The sequence below is a fragment of the Salvia hispanica genome, chromosome 2 (assembly GCF_023119035.1).
Source record: "Salvia hispanica cultivar TCC Black 2014 chromosome 2, UniMelb_Shisp_WGS_1.0, whole genome shotgun sequence".
Taxonomy (NCBI): Eukaryota; Viridiplantae; Streptophyta; class Magnoliopsida; order Lamiales; family Lamiaceae; genus Salvia; species Salvia hispanica.
This window is the reverse complement of record NC_062966.1, coordinates 17,822,735-17,842,849: the sequence shown is the minus strand read 5'-3', so window position 1 is coordinate 17,842,849 and position 20,115 is coordinate 17,822,735. Positions and strand designations below refer to the sequence as shown.

General features: G+C 35.5%; 2 protein-coding genes and 1 pseudogene across 3 annotated transcripts; all 3 read right to left on the bottom strand.

Annotated features, from left to right (window-relative positions):
- Window positions 1–289: 289 nt before the first annotated feature.
- On the bottom strand, window positions 290–3,672 carry LOC125206084 (protein trichome birefringence-like 2). 2 transcript variants are annotated; one of them, XM_048105381.1, is made up of 6 exons: window positions 3,274–3,672; window positions 2,622–3,150; window positions 1,728–1,920; window positions 1,449–1,639; window positions 1,160–1,318; window positions 290–719 (listed from the first exon to the last, which is right to left on the bottom strand). In XM_048105381.1, exons 1-6 carry the CDS (start codon window positions 3,476–3,478, stop codon window positions 389–391), a joined length of 1,608 nt encoding a protein of 535 aa, XP_047961338.1. In that variant the 5' UTR covers window positions 3,479–3,672; the 3' UTR covers window positions 290–388. The 2 variants fall into 2 exon arrangements, with proteins under 2 accessions (XP_047961338.1, XP_047961337.1); XM_048105380.1 differs by having other exon boundaries at window positions 2,622–3,672.
- Window positions 3,673–7,756: 4,084 nt separating this feature from the next.
- Window positions 7,757–12,196, bottom strand: LOC125205879 (protein NSP-INTERACTING KINASE 3-like). Its single transcript, XM_048105052.1, has 11 exons — window positions 11,374–12,196; window positions 10,893–11,025; window positions 10,722–10,793; window positions 10,489–10,632; window positions 10,324–10,395; window positions 10,169–10,228; window positions 9,992–10,086; window positions 9,756–9,899; window positions 8,793–9,134; window positions 8,308–8,699; window positions 7,757–8,232 (listed from the first exon to the last, which is right to left on the bottom strand). Exons 1-11 carry the CDS (start codon window positions 11,474–11,476, stop codon window positions 7,912–7,914), a joined length of 1,878 nt encoding a protein of 625 aa, XP_047961009.1. The 5' UTR covers window positions 11,477–12,196; the 3' UTR covers window positions 7,757–7,911.
- A 5,654-nt stretch (window positions 12,197–17,850) lies between these two features.
- LOC125204543 lies at window positions 17,851–19,264 on the bottom strand (annotated as a pseudogene).
- Window positions 19,265–20,115: the final 851 nt, after the last annotated feature.

Genomic DNA, 20,115 nt, shown 5'->3' with positions numbered 1-20,115 from the left:
TACAAACATCTTCTATTTAAACCCCCTAAATCCAGATGCAAATTCCTCCTCAGCTTTCTATGTGAGAGTTCAGAAATGTGGTGGAATGAGGAATTCCACCCAGCGGCGGCGATTTGAAGCGACCAATAGCGTTGCTCCATCTCTCCACCTCACCGGCAAGTCACCCTACGGCAAGGACTCACCTTATTTGGCTCTTGTATTTCGTACCTTCACTTACTTTGTACTATTATCCTATTTCTATTGCCTCTCTTTTATGTGGGATTTAATTAAATACTTATAAACACTTAAATCGATTAACAATGGTGTATTGCATCAAACATTCTACTATTATACATTTAGCACCACAACAAACAAAAAATATGTGTAAAGAAACAAAGATTGAACAAATCTAAAGGGAACCACTCCAAGATCCCTTTCCACTCTTCAAGAGTGACACATAAAGCAGCTCGTTCCATGTATCCGGCACTCCGGGCAAGCACCAGTGGCTGCAGTCTTGCGCGTGGACTTCGTTCTGTGACTCCGGCCTGTAAACCGATGGGTGCCCGTCCTTTCTATAGTCCGTCAGCCGGCTTATGTTCAGATACGCCACCGGGGTTTTCGTCTCCTTGAGCACGTGTTCTAGAATCCTCATTTTCGCAGGGTACTTTGCTAGATAAGCATCCTTCATTATTGGCTCCGTTTCGTTGCTGCACTGACCTCCCGCGTTCCACGGCCCACCCCTGCACCAAACCAACATTTAAGATCATCCTCGACAATACATAGCTCAATTATTTCAAGTCTTTAATGCCTAAAAATTCATTATGTATATGCATTATGCAATTTGGTATTATGCACCTATCAATGCAGTTGTATTACTTAGATTTAATGGGAAATGCATCGCTCAAACATTTAATGTAAGTCCCTATCAAAAAATCTAATCTTAAACCTGATATAATCAATCCATTCACAATCTAAGAAAATAAAATATCTTAAACATATAGTTAGGAAGGTTGTCTTTTTTTCAGAATGAGGCTAAATCAAATTAACATCATTTCATCAGAACCTCAATCTTCACAAACATTATGCTATGGTCATAAATAGAAAACAAGCGACGATAACATGAACAGCATATAAAGTTATATGTGAGGCCAAAGCAGGGCACTGAGGTTTACAAACATACCTAAAATGTGTGACCGAATATCCTCTAAAAACAACTTCAGTTTTGTTACTATCAATGTTCTTATCAACCCATCTGGCCCAAGTGGTGAGCGCCCTCTTGAATGCTTCCAAAACTTTGAGTCTCGGGTGCACATAATCACCTTCCTGGTAATAGCCTTCTCTATAAAAAGAAAATAAATATTACAATTAATAGGAATAATCGACATATAGTAGTACTTGTAATTAAACTACGGTATGTGTTTCAATGAAACCTTGTTTCAACTTTCATGAGAGATATAAGACAAACTCACCCACGGGAAATTTTCTCATGAGTCCACCAATGACCGGTATTGAAAATGAGCACGTCTGCATCATGATACATTGAAGTTGTAGCATCCATCAAATCCAGTCTCAATGTCTCAACAGAGCCATTCTTTCCGTTGAAGGATGATTCTTTTACAAGGAAAGGAGAACTAACAAAGTCTACAGAGCAGTTGTAGTCCTTCAAATTTCAAATACAGCCAAAGTGTAAAGAATTAGAAACGTGTGTTTCAATATTTATTTTTCAATTTGAAATGTAGAGAACATACCTCAAATCGGAAAGCATAAAATCCTTTCTTTTTGAATTCGTGCTTCCCAGATATCTCATAGACTCGGCTTTTGTCTGCAACTCCATGGCGGAGAATGCAAACAAGAGATTCCCACATGTTCCTATTCAAAGAGTCGCCAACAAATACTAGCTTTTTCCCTCTAAGTCTCTCGAGAAAATCAATCACATTGAACCTAGAAACCATAAAAAAAAGTACATTTATACATCAAACGAATATAAGTATTACCATAGTGTCTGCTAAGCCAGCAGCAGCATAATTATCAGTTCTACAATTAGATATTAAGTTGATGCAAAGCAATCCGAAGCATTCACTATGTCCCTCTTAGCAAACTTATGTTAGAGGTTTCATTTTCTTTAACAATAACAAGAAACTGTAGTTCCATAAATTCCGACTGTGAAAAACACGTTGCTAACAACATATCCCCGATAAATTTCCTAAAAGTATCTCAACAATGTAGATAGTTTAGCAAGAAAGAAATCAGTAAATGAAATTATCAACTATCAAGAAGCTTAGCTCTATGAGAACTTGTTTGTTGACCTGGAATACTAGCAGATCACTGGTGGAGGCTCTAAAGCTCAAAAGCAACACATGTCTGAGAAACTTAGATAATGCAATACACATTAAAATTATTCGAATCACTAGATCATTCATGTATGCATATTCTCCACTACATTGCTATAGTTAGAAACAAGCACGAGAACAGTCATCATTTGCTTCCATAAGTATATATTTCAAACTCAAATTGTCAACATTGTTATACCTACAAAAAGCCACACCAATATAGGAAACAATTATTGGACATGCATTCCAAAATTACCCAAATAGAGTAATCCCTAGATCCTCTGATAATCGAAATCACAATATAAACCATACCTGGGGATGCTACAGTCATATGGCTGCCATCTCCACTTAATATACTCACTATCAGGTCTCCCATTCAGGTGGCAATCGAAGTCCCTATCGATATAAGGACAGGAACCAGGAGGATAATATGGCTCTGCATCATCATCCCTCACCCATCTACCATTGAAGATGTCACAGTTCTTGTAGGATCTATCACCTCCAGCAGGTGCAGGTACAGTCACTCCTCCATTCCCTAAACCTAAACCTCCATTACTGCCCTCATTCGAACAATTACCAACTCGGCCGCCTTCCAAAGATTCAATCCCCGGCCCACACGAGCTCTGTTCATCCCCAATAGACTTAACAGTGGAATCACCAATACGGGGCACCCCAGATTCCCTTCTTCCCCCACTATCATCCACCAAGATTGCACCCCCAACAGGCTGAGACCGGTTTCTGGCACCTCTCTCCACTCCAACACTTCCCTCAACAATAAAGCTCACATCTTCGAACTTCACCGACTGATCCCCCGCAGGGGCACTCTCAAAACCCTTCTCCCCTTTTCCAGATTTCACAGTTACATTTGCATCAAGGGTTTCATTCAAAGGAAATTGCAAATTGGGAGTAACACTTGAACTAGAACTAGAACTATTAGTCCAAGAAACAAAAGAAGTATCATTACCGCGTGAGCCAAGATTGTACAACCCTTGAAGAAAAGGGCCTTTAGATGTAACACTAAACAGCAATGCGCTCAAGACGATGAAGAACAGCGCGATGCCGAAGCTACAGGGCGAAACTATCTTCCTCCGCTGAGATGATAATACCTGATCTGAAAATGCAATCTTTTTCAAATCCATGGACGATAGACTAGAATACAAATTCACCATCTTGGTGGAATACAGCCAAAACCTCAAAGAAGAAAGAACGGCCAATTCTTTTTTCTTTTTCCTGTAAAAGTGGCGGAGTATATGTATGTGGGTATTAATTTTCAAGAAATGTGAGTTGGTCTTCTAGCATGTAGAGTTCTGAGATTACTATGGACTAAAAATGATTACTTATGAGATTCCGAAAAAAAGCCAAAGAAATTACTCCTTATAAAGTTCGGTTAAAGAGTGATTGGATTGAAGAGGGATTAGTGGTGGTTCTTCACTGTCAACATACTAGTAATTGAATGACGAAACTACCCTCGCTGTTAACTAATCAACGAGATTTTTTAATGTAAACGCTAGATGCGCGACCGGCTTACGGGCCACTAAATTACTCCACTTTCCAATCTTATTTCCACATACGTGTTGACGCTATAGCATTTCCGTATATAGGTGATTCTGGAACACTGCTGCATACGCAGTTTTAGAATGCGTAACTTAGGTGAATAAATAAATTAGCAGAAAAAGAAGAGAAAAATAAAAGTAAATACGCATTCTAAGAATGCATATCTAAAGTGAATAAAATTGGGGCAAATAAGAAAAAAATCGCAGACGCCGCTTCACTCCACTATCTTCTGGACTCCGCTGCTTCTTCGCCGCCGCCGCCACTCCCGACGACCTACCGCCGCCGCTCCCGTCGACCTAAAATTACAATTTTCACCATAAACTATGAATATATGCTAAATGAAGAAGAAAAGCATGTAACTTACCTTGAGGGAGAAACAATTAGACGAATTTGGGCGATTTATGCAAGAATCGGACAACAAGGTAGCATTCTTGGAAGGGTTTTGCGAGAAAGTGTAGTTCAGAAGCGGCGGCGTCTGCGATTCTGTTCTGTGCTGCACCAATTTTATTCACGTTAGACACGCATTCTATTCTTATTCTGCGAATATTCACCTAAGTTACGCATTCTAAGAATGCGTGTTTAAATACGCATTCTAAGAATGCGTATTCAGAATGCGTAACACTCAGTGATAGAAACAAAAAAAAATAAAAAAACCTATCCATGGAAGCAGTTTTCCAGAATCACCTATTTATAGAATTTAGCCCTGTACTATTATTTGTTCCTCTAAATGCGTTTCATTTTGAATTACTCATTTTGACTCTTCTTTTATTCACCTTCTCTATTTTAATTATTTATTATTATTTTTTAAAAAATGAGTGTTGGAAATGAGAGTACTATAATTTAATATTTTCTAGTTACCTTGCACAAGGGCTCGAGAAAGGTATGATTGTGGTAAATTTAATTTTATTGATTTTAAGATATTTTGTTTTTAGAACTTAAAAATGAGTATAGTTTGCATATTTAAGCTAGTGTATATCATTTTCAAAGAAAATTGATATTTTATACTATTAACAAAATGAGATCAAATCAATTTTCGTTTGACTAATGAACAAATACGTCTTGTTACATAATTTTTTTTAAGTAAGAATTACCGTCTATGAGTGATCTTGCTATATATTCTCCAGGTCTCAAGGTAGTCTCAAGGTAATTAAGGCATTTCTTTTGAGTAAGAAATTTTAGAAGTTGATGTGTTAAAAATTAAAATGAAGAAAGAAAGAAAGAATAAAATAAGAGGAAAGAGAGCATAGCCAAAAAGGAAAATGACTCAACTATCTTGAGAAAAATCCAAAAATGAATACGACTTAACTAGCTTATGACAGAGTGAGTAGTAAATATGAAATTAATACGATGACACATATATCTTTATTTGTTCACTTAAACAGTTAGAAGTGTTATCTTCATCCACTGAAAATAAATACTACGGAGTACTAGTACTTCATTCGTTTTATAAATTTATGAGTTATTTTCCTTTTCAGAGTATCCTAGTTTTTAGCTAAAAAAATGATACTTCATCACTTACTTTATTCTTCTAAGTCGTAACTCGTCCATTTTTCTCCATTTCGAAATTTACTCTCTCTCCACTTATTTCTTTATATATTAGTAGTAATGTTTTAAATTTTGATGTTCAAAAGAAGCGCGTTGTTTATAATGGGATGAATGGAATACTATTACATCAATTTTAGTAAAAAAATAATTGAAAATCTAGTATGAGGCTTAATAAAAAAAATGGTTAAAATATAATCAGTAGTGAATTAATCTCACTTTAAAAATAATGTCGTCCATCTATCCCGTTATAAAGTGATAATAAGAAATTGTAGAAAATAATATTTATTGAATTAAGTATAGAGATAATAAAGTTTAAAAAATAAAAATATAAAGAGATAGTAAAATAAAAGAGAATAACATAAAAATAATATATGAAAGATAATAAAGTAATCAAGCGAAAATATAGTGTTTTTATTAAAAATAAAAAGCAACCAATGGTATGACAACTAAAAATAAATAAATTGTTTTTATTAAAAATAAAAATCAACCAATGGTATGACCACTAAAAAAATTAAATCAATCACTTACATATATAAAAATGGTACTAATTTTAGTACGAAAATATATAATGAATGTAGAACGTATATTATATAAATGTAAAGAAGTGCACCAAACTTCAAATTTGTTGTGATTTATGAAAGAAGGTTCTATGATGGAACCCTTTTATTTTTGGTGTATTCAAATTTTAATGCTTTCTTTACTTTGCTGTTAAATAAAACCCTTTTGCATAACATAAAAATTCTTATTTGGAATTTACTATTTCTAAAATCACTACAAATTTAAATTTTATAATGAAACGTATTTCAATCGAGGGTAGGGATACTTTCTCTAATCAATAAATCTGATAGTTCAAATTATCATAGATATATATAAGGAACTATTATTAATGGTATTTAAATGATTACAAAAAGAATTAAAGTTTATACTCGGTATATTTTTGCTGAGGAATGATATGCTACATACCTTATGTGAGCTCCTTATGTGAGCACCATTCTCGTTTGACCCATTTTTAACATTTTTCGTTTCGATTTATCTATTTAGTTTGATTCTAATACATTAAAAAATGTCATTGCAATTTTTAATTTCGCAAAATTCATAAAAATCAAAGCTTGATTTATTATTTTATTCATTTATTTGAAATTATAGAGAAAACAAGCAAATCGAGCTTTGATTTTTATGAATTTTGTGAAATTAAAAATTGCAATAACATTTTTTAACGTATTAGAATTAAACTAAATAGATAAATCGAAACGAACAACGCTAAAAGTGTGTCAAATTAGAGTGGTGCTGATAGGGGACTCAACGACACTGTAATACAGGACGAGGAGAACATGCTGGATGGGCAGCCCGAACCTCCTGCAACAACCAATGCCGAGGTAGCTACGCAACTCAAAAAGCACACCGCAAAGGCGAAAGAGGTGCAGCAGCCAAAGAAGGATCGTCCCAGGAGGAACGCCCCCAAACCGACTCGCTACCGTGACTTCACGCCACATTAGAGATAGCAGATCTTTTATTATTTGTTGCTTTATTTAATTTCCCTATTTTTGGATATTTTTGTTTAGAATATTATTATTAAATCTTTTCGGGTTTTCTTCTTGATTCTTTCCCGAATCGTAGAGTCGAATCAAGCAGGATCCGGACTCTATATATAGAGTCCATTAGAGAGTCAAAATTATCGAGAATCAAGAAATAAAAATATCTTCTTCTCGAAACCGTGTGTTTGGAATCCTAGTTGCTGCTAGGGTTTGTGTTTATTTTCTGTCATAATTTGTGTGCTCTTGAATCGGTAGAATTGAAGTTCTATCAGGTGCTCACATAAGGAGCTCACATAAGGGAGGCAGCATATCATTCCTCTATTTTTGCTTATGCTAAAATTGCAAAAAAGATAAAAATTGAACGGAGTGACTAGTAATTGTTTCATATTTGCATACAGGTTTAGGGTATTTTATTGAGATGTGTGAAATAAATTAACTGTAAAGTTGTCGGCGAAGCGAATGTTTGTGCAACGCAACACGTTTCCTATTTGTGCGGTAGGCGGCACTTATCTGCCGGCGAATCTATGTTCGCCCACGTGCTGCTGTTTTCTTTTTCCAGATCCATTCACCTTTTTAATCACCATTATCTATTTCTAATCTCTCTCCAATTGTATTTCATTTCTTGGGTTGGGCTAATGCCCCACTCAAATCCTCTCATCTTCAATAATGTATATTTTGGGCCACATTTAATTTCAATAGCAAAAATTTGTTGTGAGCATAACCACCTACCTTAAATATTAGAGGCACCATTTCTTGAAAATCTAGGATTTGGAGTGAGCCTAATGAATCTAATACTTTGAACAAGCAAGTAAATGCACATAACTTTTTCTTTCTTTTATACAGGTGATTTCAAATACAGAGGTTCAAACAAACACTATAGACATGATGAGTGAATGCAAATTTTTCAAAGCTTTTAGCTTAGCTTAGTAGTATTAGAAGACAAACGAACCTCATGAAAAGATGCTATGCTACCTTGGCCCCGAGAGCTCCATAGCCTCGACTACGAGGGAGGACTCCTCAATGAAGTCCGAGTATCTCTGAATAGGTTGTTCAAATGTTCGGAATCTAGGTGTGGTCTCGTTGTTCTGTGATTGTTCCCACTTCTCTGCTAGGCCGTCGCCTTCCAGCATTCTCAAGACCTCCGACATTTTAGGGCGATGCAACGGATTGAACTGAGTGCACAGAAGTGCCACCTGAACCATTTCTTCAAGCTCCATTCTGTCGTACTCATTCTTTAGATCTTTGTCTGCCATAAGGCTCAGCTTCCCTTCTTGGTGGAGCTTCTTTACCTAAATCAAGACCGAGAGTAAGCAACGCCATCACATCGTTGAAAGTGTGAGAGAGAGAGAGTTATAAGGTCGTACCCAATCCAGTATAACTCCTTTCTGGTTGTTTCCCCGCCCAAAATCAACTGCTTTCTGCCCTGTGATCAGCTCGAGGAGTAGGATTCCAAACCCAAACACATCAGTCTTCTCGGATGATTGCCCTGTAGAGAGATATTCAGGCGCTATATGACCAACAGTGCCGCGGACAGCTGTGGTGACATGAGAATCGCGGTGGTCTAAGAGCTTTGCCAATCCAAAGTCGCCAACCACAGCCTCAAAGTCTTCGTCCAACAGAATGTTGGCAGCTTTGACATCGCGATGGATGACTTTGGGGTCACACTGCTCGTGCAGATACACCAAGCCACGTGCAGTGCCCAGCGCTATCCTCTTCCTCCTCGACCAGTCCAGTACCGGCCTCCCATGGATATGGTCTGCGAAGAAAATCAAATTATGTTAATCTCGCTTGACGTGACATGTTTCTTTCCTTTTCATAATGACGTAAGTAATGATTGATTGTTGCATACCTTTGAGTCTGGATGCGACGCTGCCATTTGGCATGTAAGGATAGATTAGGAGTCGCTCACTTTCAGTCGAGCAGAACCCCCAAAGTCGGAGGAGATTCCTATGAACAGCCAAGCTGATCAACTCTACTTCCGTCTGGAATTGTATCTCTCCACCAACAGCATTGTAATCCTTTATCCTTTTCACGGCCACCACAGTCCCGTTGTTCAAGCGACCCTTGTATACAACACCAAATCCTCCCTTTCCCAATATATTCTTTGTGTTGAAATGATCCGTTGCGATTCTGAGTTCCTTAAAAGTATACCTTCTTAAATGCCCTAAGCGTACCTCGGGGTCATATTGCTCTGATAAAAGTCGTAGAAACGGAAATCAGTTTCAAACCAAATAAATGCTGCTTAGAAGAAGACAGGGGATAAGAATCATAAGATAATTTTCTGCATTCACTTAAAGTATTGAACTTCTTGTTCTTGAAGTGAATTAGCACATAGTACTACAAAATAAACATAGTATTTGTATATGATGTAACAAGGAGCAAACAAAGCTTGCATCACTTGATTATACACAGGTAAAGATGATCGATGAAGATTAACAAGACTAGTAAGGTTTTCGATTTCTATTAGTGATGTTGCAAGGGAGGCTGCCATGTCAGGTATTATAACAGAAATAAACACATCTCATAACTTTTGCTTTACATAAATGAGTGTAACTCTACAACAAAAGGGCAACCAGAAGCATGTTAAAGATCAGTTCAATAAGTTATACGAAGAAACTATCAAACAAAGAAACTTGTCACGATCGGTGGTTATATCTTAATTCCATAAACTGAATATTTGTAAACTTTCAAGGCCTGCAAAAGTGCACATGCTAATATAAAAAGAAAACACCATTACCAGATGAGAAACATCAACATATCAATATAAATTAGTATAATGCATTCATTTCTAATTCTAAAAATGTAAACTTACCATTAACATCAAAGAATATCTGCTGATTGCGCCTGTAACGCCACCAAAAAATCAAGCCAACAACGGCAATTATAAAAAAAGCACCACCAAAGCTTGCTCCAAAAGTAACTGCAACATGATGTTTCGCTCCAGAGTTTGATTGACCTGGTTAGAAAAATAGAACTCAGACAATATACCATCTCGATCAAGAGCCACAGGTGATAGATGCTACATCTTGAAGATGAGACGGGGCTTGCCTTTAACAGCATCTGGTGGGAAGGACAAAGGCTCTGGATAGACAACAGAACAATTGTTTTGATTCTGTCCACAAATTAGAGGATTCCCAACTAATCTGAAAAATGGTTGGAGCAATAAAGCTACTTTAGTTAAAAGATACTCACTTAAACGTTCACGTAGCTAAAATGATAACTCACTTGAACGTTCTAGCAGGAATTTTCGGCAACGAGCCACTGAAATTATTGAAGGAAAGATCCCTGCAACAAATGTTAATACAATAAGCCTACATATGTTGAATAAAGGAAGAGACTTCAGCCCATCAATGACCATAGTAAATGAAGGATTTGCATACACGAGGGTGAGGCTCTCGATTTTGGTCAGCGATTCGGGAATGGGTCCAGTAAGGCTGTTATTGTTAAGCCGCCTGTCTTGCCATAAGAATAACGGACATGAGAGTCAATCTAAAGAAATGTTAAGTGTTGATATTTTGCAATTTTTAAACTGGTAGTTAACTCACAGGTAGTTCAAGTTCTTCAGATCTCCCAAAGAACTGGGAATTTCACCGGTCAGCTCGTTATTAGAGAGGTCGAGTGTTTGAAGCTTTTCTAACCTCCCAACAGCAGCTGGAATAGTACCGGTGATTGCATTGTTTTGCAGTAACCTAGCCGACACATGAAAGCGTTTCCAACTTATCTCATTAGCAAAATCACACTCAATCCACTGAAAATAACATACAGATAATATACTCACACAGATTGCAAATTACTGAGGTTCGCTATTCCGGGCGACAAAGTTCCGGACAAACCAAGGCTAGGTAGTCCTCTGGTCAACCACGAAGCATTGGCAACAAGAAAGATTAGTGATGAGATTAAGAAAATTATTACATCATTAAGCAATATTTTGTGCAGCCAAGCAACTTACAGAGCAGAGACATAATTATCTTGGGCACAAGTAACCATTCTCCAACTACAAGGATCAACAGAATTAGCATCCCAATTCTCCAGCACATTGTAAGGATCATGTAAGTCGTTCTTTATCGCCATTAGAGCAACAACTGCAGGGAGATGCAGCAGATATGGAAACAAAGCTACTAATATCAGTCTTATACTTTCTTATACTTTCCTCACAAGAGAGCCAAAAGACACAAGTAAATGCAGTGTAAGGCAGAGCATTAAAGATAGCAAACAAGTAGATGAAAAAACAGGAAACATTTATTAGTGGAGCCACTATAAAAACCGAATTAAATGAAAAATTGAATGGAAAACACAATCTAGAACATTAGGCACAGGGATTGAGTTCCAAACAAAGAACATTCCATCGAATTTCCAAATTACTGAGAAAAAAAAGAAATTATCTTGTCTTTATATGCAAAGAAAAAGAATTGAGAAAGAAGAAAATCTACCTTCATAATTCACACCAGAAGGAGATAGAGTTGAATAAGAAGGCTCAATTATTGCCAACACCAGCAATCCCACTTGCCACAGCAGAAACTTTCCTCTTTCCATACTCAATCCACTAATTTCACCTTCTCTGCATAATTCTCATTCCCTTCATAGAACAAATGATACCAACTAAAGTAGCCCAAAACCACCATAACCAAAGAAAGTTTCCCACTTTTCACTCGGTTCAAATCCCAAATCACCACAATCTTCTCACTGAATCTCTATGAAATTCGACAACTACAGGCAAAAAACCCCAAAAACAAAAGGCCCAGATGATAAAGATGCTGTTTTGAACCAAACGGAGTAGATTTCTTCACAAATATGGGATGAAGTGAAACCAAGAAATGAGGGGTATATTCTTGAAAACCAAGCCTTGAGATCTGGGAATTGAGTTTGTACGTGAATTCCACGCAACTTGAACTGATCCTAGATATTCCTATCTCATAGCAAAGAGGTAGTAAAGGGGGAAAAATCTCTACAGATTCCTCACAAAAATGTAAAAAATCCAACTTGTTTTTTGATGAACAGCGTACACTCGCAACCTCTATTCAATCATCCCATAATTCACACATTTCAATAGGAGTAGTACTCATATATCTAGATAGAAACAACATACTGCAAAAAGGTCCAAAACAAAAGGCCAAGGCATCACAGATACAGATGTGGATTGTAATTTGAAAATTAAAAAAATGTATTTTATGTAATGAAAAAAGCTAGTTGTATTTTTTGGGAAGCAAAAAATTTGCTTTATATTCAGTGATTTGGACTGAAGGGATGTGCGTGTGATTGATTCAGAGAGAACAATGGTATGTCTTTTGGTCCAAAAAGCAGATCAAATTACATAAAGCAAAAAATAAAGAAATTTTTGCAGGAAAATTTCTTTGGCAGGTCACGTGCTTGGTTAGTCCAGTCTTTGTTGGTTTATGAACTGTTTTTATCTTTTTGCAATTTAAATTATTGTGATTTTGGTCTGTTAAAGATTTTGGGCAGACATGGTTGTTTACTACCATTACACTGTTTGTTACAAAGTCGATTATCACATATTCACAGTGATCAACTGTAATTTCATTCACCAATAATTCCTAGTTTTAGTTCTTTAAACTGAAATTTTTTAACATAAAAAGTTTTATGATGAAAAAAGTGGAAGGCGTATCCGGCGAATTTGAACATAAGTTGATTATTGATGTGATTTTCTTACTTGAGATACAAAAGTGTATATCGTTGTTTGTTTGATAGCTAGAAATAGACAATTAACTACGTCTTTTATATTTACACACGTTTGATACCATAGTTAGGTTATCTCTTAGGCCGCAAAAAAAGCCCCTAGTCCGACAAAATTTGAGTAAGTGATCTCACACTTATTGGTTACATCAAATTTGACCGAAACTATTCTGCATGATTTATGAAGCTAGATAATTCTACCACTTTCCTTGAATGTCATTATGCCAATATCTGTCCCTAAATCTTTTCTTCGCTACTAGGGTTCTTTTTGCGAAGACATCTGAACCCTTATTGCACATGCATATCTTCATTTTCTCTCCGTGCAATTAATTTTAGCAACAGCATGTAATATGGATGCATATATGTATTGGGTTTTGATGGTCTCATAAGTATGCATCTTGTAACAATATGCGGAGCATCACTCACTAATGTGAGCTGTTGTGGCTAGTCCTCGTTAATATTCAATTTCACCCATACTTTTTGCTCTTGAAATGTAATCTGCATCCTGAAACAATGGAGCCCGTTGGGGGCTTGTGGAGCCACTTTCTTTTGTTAAATCCAAGCATATTCGTAACAGAAAAAAAATCGTTAGAACCAACAATGACCGCTTTGCGTATGATATCAGATTCCTCTACATATGATTCTGCTACTGAAGACGAATGAAATGTAACGGAGAAGCTACAAAAGAGAGACCAATTATAATTTAAGGTTAATAGAGGACTAAGAGGGGAAATAATAGAATTAGCTATAGGTAGAGATATCCATTCCGTTGGTGAAATTACTGTGATACAAAGATACACTACCGGACGTAATACAACCCAATGAAGAATATAGAAATTACAAAGAAATAAACTAAATTGAAATACACATGGCACACGGCACACGGGGCGCAGGGCACGAATCACGGGACACGGTGCACTAAGCACGAGTCATAGGACATGGTGCACGGAGCGCGGCTTGTAGTGAGGCAGCGTGCGCGTGTGGGCTCGACCGCTCATCTTATAGTCCACGATAATTCTTACACGTAATGATTCATCTTATCAAATACATGTTTAATAAGGTTCTCTCAACCAATATGTGATAATTAACACTTTTAGTTAATCCCTTGGTTTTATCCATAGCTCCTTTACTCACAATTGTGACAAACTTTAATTCATAATTTGTCACTCACTGGTATCAGTTTAGAGAAAATGAATATCCATGTTCATCTACTACGAAAGTATATCATCGTTATTGCATTTAATTTTATAAAATTAAATATCTCGCCACATTTATTATTAGTCAAGATTCATTGACCAAACATAATTCTAACACATTTCAGTTTGTAATTTGATTCGCTATCATACAACCTAAACATGAAGAAACCTTATCATACAAACTAAACATCAAGAAACTAAATATTTTCCTACCCTCATATTTTATGAGTACCATACCATGTCAAACACACCCCTAGTGATGGTGCCTCATTATAGTTTATAGAGTAAAGTATGTTCTATTAAAAGTTTGTTGCATCAATTCTTGAATAAAATATGGTTGGTGAGGTAAGTGAGATAAGGAATAGTGATGCCGTTATTGGCAGAGAGAAATATTTGTATTTATTTGATGGGTGTTAGGCAATAGTTGGTATGGTTTGAAATTTGAAAAGCTACCCAATATAATTACAAAGTATTTATTCCATAAAATATTATAGGACAATGATTTTAATTTGATAACAACTTAGTATCAACACCTCCTCTTTTCTATAAAGTTCGCTTACAGCGCACATGCCCACATGGGTTCAAACAATCTAAAGATTCTAAAAACAGTTTAATTTATTACTAATATCAGTACAAAATGATAATCACATTCTTATGGAGGAGTACTTCTTAATTTTACTTGGTTTTGCCTCGAATTTAATTTATTATAGTAAAATATAAAATAAGTTTACTTGATTGTTAAATAACAAGTTATACTACACGATCTTAAAATTTACTACTATGATAAAAGTTTGATATATTTTCGCTTCTACCTGATACATAAATAGGGTAATATAATTAATTAGACATGAGAATTTTGTAAGAAGATATATTTTCATTTCTACCGCACAAAATATTCCATTATTGAGATTCATTCTGTAAGATGACACTTATTTTTAATGATTATAGAAACTTCACCATCCGATCATTTGCGAAAAAACAATAGTATTGTATTTCCTATTTCTGATTAAATTTGATACGGATATACAGAAATATAAAGAAAAAGTTAGTAAATTGAAATATTTTGACGGGCAAACGAAAAAAACATGTATGGGGCATAGCGTGAGGGTGTGTATCGTATGTAGTATTTTGGTATTCATATATAGTGGTGTTGTTATAAAAAAACTCTAAAATGAAAATATGAGGGTGACAACTAACAATTTAAAGTATGTAGTAGTAGTATTTTTGTATTTATATATAGTGGTGTTGTTAAAAAAAAACTCTAAAATGTAAAGATGAGGGTCGGGGGACTATATATATGGTTTTAATTAGATAACAAATTAAAAATAATTGTACTATAATTGTTGCAACAACTCACGGTCAATAACAATAATCAAAGTGGCATTTAATATAAAGGTCATATAAACTTCACAATTACGCCAAATTTCTTTATATTATTGTACTTTTATTTTATTTAAATTTATATTTAAGAAGATATATCCTACGTACACAATTATAGGTATAGAAGAATCAGATACCTTTATGGATAAAATAAATCGCAGCACGCAATAAGATCAAGGATGCTTTTGATTCATTACCCATGCCAAACATGAAACAGCGAATGCTTATAATACTAGTAGTACCATTATTTTTATTAAGAAAACAAAAACGAGATGGTATTTAATTTATGATAGACTAATGTGCATATGACAGATCCAATATTATAGTAGGAGTAATACTTTGTAGGATTATTGTCATTTTTGGTATTAATCTAGTTAATTAGAGAGTAAATTAACGATTATATTCTCCAAAATAGTCACAGTTTTTGTTTATTGCGTCAGAAAATTATTTTGTTTTTATCCTTATTTTATCTTTTAATTGAAAAGAAATCGTTGCCCCAAAATATTCTCTCTTTAATTAATTTTTTTTCCATTCTATGCCAGGACCCCACAAAATTAGGATAGATCATATGCATAACATTAACAGCAGTAGTATAGAGTAAGTTTCACCTCCAACAAAAGAAGACATAATTAAATATTGAGAAAAAGTTCCTTAATCTTTGTTATTTGTGAAACCCTAGGCCTCAAGGTATTTTTGTCGCATTGGAAAAGCTGAATATTCTCTGGTCTACACTTGCTGAAAACTGATTTAACTCTTGATTATAATATTTCAAACTCGTATTCTTTATTATTTTTTCTAGCTTAGATTAATGAGGAATTTTTTTCCCTTTTCCCGATTCCAATTTACATTATTAATTAGAGGTATTTTCTCTAGCCTCGAGGGCCACCAGCATAAGAAAGAACTATGTTTTGTCACCCCTTGAAGTTTTTGTAAATTGTAAAAGTAGCTCCGAATGAATCCGATATTATCAAGATTGTACCTTACTTAATTACATTCTGTGTCAATACTTTATTTGTTTGTTTATTTAAACTAAATCCAATAGTAGTAGGAGTATTTTTTATGCATACAGTCTAGACAACTGAATTTCAAAATCATTAGCTATCCATTACGAAAATGATTGAAATAGCCGAATAGGCAAAGCCTTATTAGAAAAGAGGAAAATCTTTGTTCTCCACCGTGTCTACGTGTCAAGTTTTGTTTGGACAACTAAATGTTGTGTGATATGACATCTTATCACATGATAAAGCTTATGCAAGTGCACATGGACTGAGACTACTCATTTATCTTACATACTTTCTTAGTTTCTTTGTACCACATTTCATTTTGCACATAACTAACTTCGTCCAATTTATGACAATTTATTTTGTTGGGAAAGGAAATTCAGATATAAGGCTATAAATAATTTTACGACAATAATTAAGCTTATGGAGTAGTATATTACTACTATATTATTCAAACTCTTTCAGCTGTAATAGTACTTTCTTAAGAGGAGCCAATTTGGCAATTTACATTTTAGGGTTCCAGTATTTCTTTTTTCTTTTATAATTTCTTAATCTAATTATTCAAATCTCATTCAACTAATCAGTACTACAAAGGATTGTCTTTGCCGTAAAGTTCATTTTTCGTTATTTGCTCTCTTTGTCAGATATTTTTTCAGTTATACAACTGATACACAATAGACCATGCTGTTAAATACATAGAATAAAATAATTAAATATAAAATATAAAATAAGTTGAATATTTGTAAAACAAAGTCACAATTTTTTTTTAAGAAAATAGATAAAAAAGTAGAAGTATTATTAGTAAAAAATTGATTCAACATTTTTAGAGAAAATAATTGCCATAAATAAATAAAGGATAATTTTGGTAGACAATCGAAAATAAAAATGCAAGACTATTTTTGTGGACGAAGATAATACCGTATTGTTCTGCTGACTTACCAATTTATTTAAAATATTTTAATTTATATCTAGACTGTCATAACTTAAAACGAAATTTGTTCTCTTTATAACATTTGAGTGATTTTTGGTGCCAATCTCAATCACCAATTTTCAGAAAAAAATAGATTATTAGAGGTTACAGTGGGAAAAAGTGTACCTTAACTAATTATTATAATTTAAATAGGTGGTTATTAATTAATATGGGGGTTGTAAATAAAACCACTGTTTTGACGGATCCCGTTAAAAATATCGGTGCCCCTTTAAACATTTTGGGCCACTGCTGAAATGGTAATGGGCCTGAATCATACCTGATCCAATCAATATACTATTACAAGTTCATTTCCTAAAAAAATTCTACTACTACAGTTCTAAGTATTACTACTACTCAGTTTTTTATTTCAAAGTGGTTACAAGTTTTTTTTATTATAAAATAAATAGAAAGACAAATTTCATTTGTATTACTCAAATTTTAATTTGATTTGAATATCAATTTTATCTCACCATGAGTCATGACAACCATATATCATGAGCTTTCTCGTGTTATTCATCAAAATATTTGGCATTAATAATACATTTATCAAGATGCCGATAAAAGAAATACAAGAAACTTAAATCGGTGGACCAACTAATAAAAAACTAGATCGAGATGAATAAATAACTGGACCAACCAATTAATCAAAATTGTAAGTAGTACCACATATGAATGACAAAAAAGCATTTTGTTTATTTAGAGATATTGGGTAACAATTCTTATATTTCTTCTTGAAATAGTCTGTGAACGATATCTGTTGAGTACTCCTATTTTAATTGGGAGACACATTTATAAAAACAAAATCTGTAACTAAATTGATAGAAATATCAAATAGTAGTATCGACTACTCCACATAGTCGAATCTAACGTTATTGGCTCGCTGCAACTCTTGAATTCCCACCTCAGCGCACGTATACACCAACTTCTCCTCACGCGCCACCACCTACAACACTCACCTCCGCCGACCAGCTCGCACGCCACCACCTCCTCAACGTTCCACATATCACTGTACACGTACACAATACTCCCACCCACCCGAACATTTATCGAATTGCGCTCGCCTAAACTCTCGCTCTTCAATCTCGCCACATACTCCAATGGCATTTCTCCCATCTCTTCGCACTCATATTCATCTCCCACACCTCTCCACATCTTCACTCTCTCCACATTTTTAATTCGGCAAAGCGCCACAACAATCAGCCTCTTATTGCTGCATCCGATGCTATAATCGATGATCGATTTCGCCTCACCGATACGCAAATCGAAAGGTCCGCACCATGAGTTGGTTTCCGGATCGAAGGAGTGCATTTGGCCGGACGACTTCTCCGCGACGATTAGCTTCTCCGCCGCGACTGCGATCGAGAGCCCGGACGAAGCCGGCGAGTCTCTTATATTTCCCGGCACTGAGTCGCAAAAGCGCCACGCGCGTGTTTTCAAATCGTAGATCTCAACCGCTAAAGGCTCGTCTCCAAAATCGCATCCGCCGCCGGCGACGACGACGGAGTCTCCCACGCGCGCGACGATCGGATCCTGCCGCCACACAAGCGGTGGATCGGCGTGGTGCCAGTCGAGATTGAGAGGATCGGAGGAGAAGGAGAAGCGCGATGAGGAGAGCATGTAGACGAAGCTGGAGTGCGATGATCGGAGGCCGCCGGAAACGTAGGCCTTCACCGGCTGAGATATTCTGATCCAGACGCCGGAGCGTGGATCGTAAGCGTGAGCCGTGGCGGCGTGCGCGTGGAGGATCAGCCAAGGGCGCGGCGGGGTGTGGTGGCGGAGGGAGGAGGAGACGGCGTTGGCCCATGATCTGGACACGTGCGAGACGGAAACAAGGTCGACGAGCGGCACGTGCGAGAGGATGTTCTCCAATACGTGGGCATGAAATTCGATTTCTTTTCCCTCTTCTTCCATCGCCGTTGGTAGATTTTCTCTGCTGTTTGATGCCATTGCTGAATTAATTGGATTTCGAGTCATGCTTTGTCATTATGCAGCACATTGTTTAGTCCATAGCTCTATATATATGGTAATTTATCAATCAAAAACAAATTATCTCCATCAACCTTATTTCCATCTTTCAATTTCAGCTCGTTTTCCTCACAAAATATACTTATTTATGCTACTAAAGGTTGATTAATTTGTTTGGCTATTTTATAAACTCAGAAAATGTTTCATGTGGTTGGCGGGCTAATTTAAAATTGTCGAAAAATCTCCTCGTTTTAGTTAGGTTTGAATTTTATAGTAATTTTCTCAGCTTTTTATGATGAATACAGAATAGGTATGCAATTATTATCTTATTCGATTTGTTTGTTAATTGTTACTACTGACGATCTGGAAAGGATGAATTCACAAAATACTGTATGCCAAACCAATCGCCACGTTTAATTATTTAATATACGTGGTTTAAATAAATGTCTTATCTCCTTCCTTTGTTACTCCATATTAAGTGATATTTTTTTAATAGTATGAGATTTTAAAAAAAGTGGTACTAAACGAAAAAAATAAAGTAAAAGATACTCCTATTAAAATTGTTGATTTTGCCAAGAAAAATAAATAACTCATTTATGTTGAGAAATCTCCAAATGAATATGAATAATATATTATATTCATATAAATTAAAAGTGTCTCTCCCTATATGTCCCAATGTACCATCGATTTAGCACTAGCCAGTTATTTTTCAGTTGAAATTCTGCTATATACATCTGGATCTGGTCATGAATTGCAAAATTCATTTTTCAATATTAAACTCTTTTATTTTGAAAACTATCTTCAAAGTTGACCGGTGACCAAGGCCATCAATATAATTGAAATTATATTAACGTAATAACGCTGGCCTTATTTTGAAGGGACGGTTGCAAAGTTAAAAAAATGAGTTGATATGTATAGTTAATTACTGTTCACCTTGTCCTAATTAAGTAATTAAGTTTCTATTCACTG

What these genes read in the sequence shown, in the direction of transcription:
- LOC125206084 (XM_048105380.1), bottom strand. Translation starts at nt 3,478, where the DNA reads ATGGTGAATTTGTATTCTAGTCTATCGTCCATGGATTTGAAAAAGATT. An exon ending in TATGACTGTAGCATCCCCAG is followed by an intron (nt 1,921 to 2,621) that starts GTATGGTTTATA and finishes TATGGTTTCTAG; the next exon opens with GTTCAATGTGATTGATTTTC. An exon ending in TATTCGGTCACACATTTTAG is followed by an intron (nt 720 to 1,159) that starts GTATGTTTGTAA and finishes GGTTTGGTGCAG; the next exon opens with GGGTGGGCCGTGGAACGCGG.
- LOC125205879 (XM_048105052.1), bottom strand. Translation starts at nt 11,476, where the DNA reads ATGGAAAGAGGAAAGTTTCTGCTGTGGCAAGTGGGATTGCTGGTGTTG. An exon ending in CGTCGCATCCAGACTCAAAG is followed by an intron (nt 8,700 to 8,792) that starts GTATGCAACAAT and finishes TTTTCTTCGCAG; the next exon opens with ACCATATCCATGGGAGGCCG. An exon ending in AAGGAGTTATACTGGATTGG is followed by an intron (nt 8,233 to 8,307) that starts GTACGACCTTAT and finishes GTCTTGATTTAG; the next exon opens with GTAAAGAAGCTCCACCAAGA.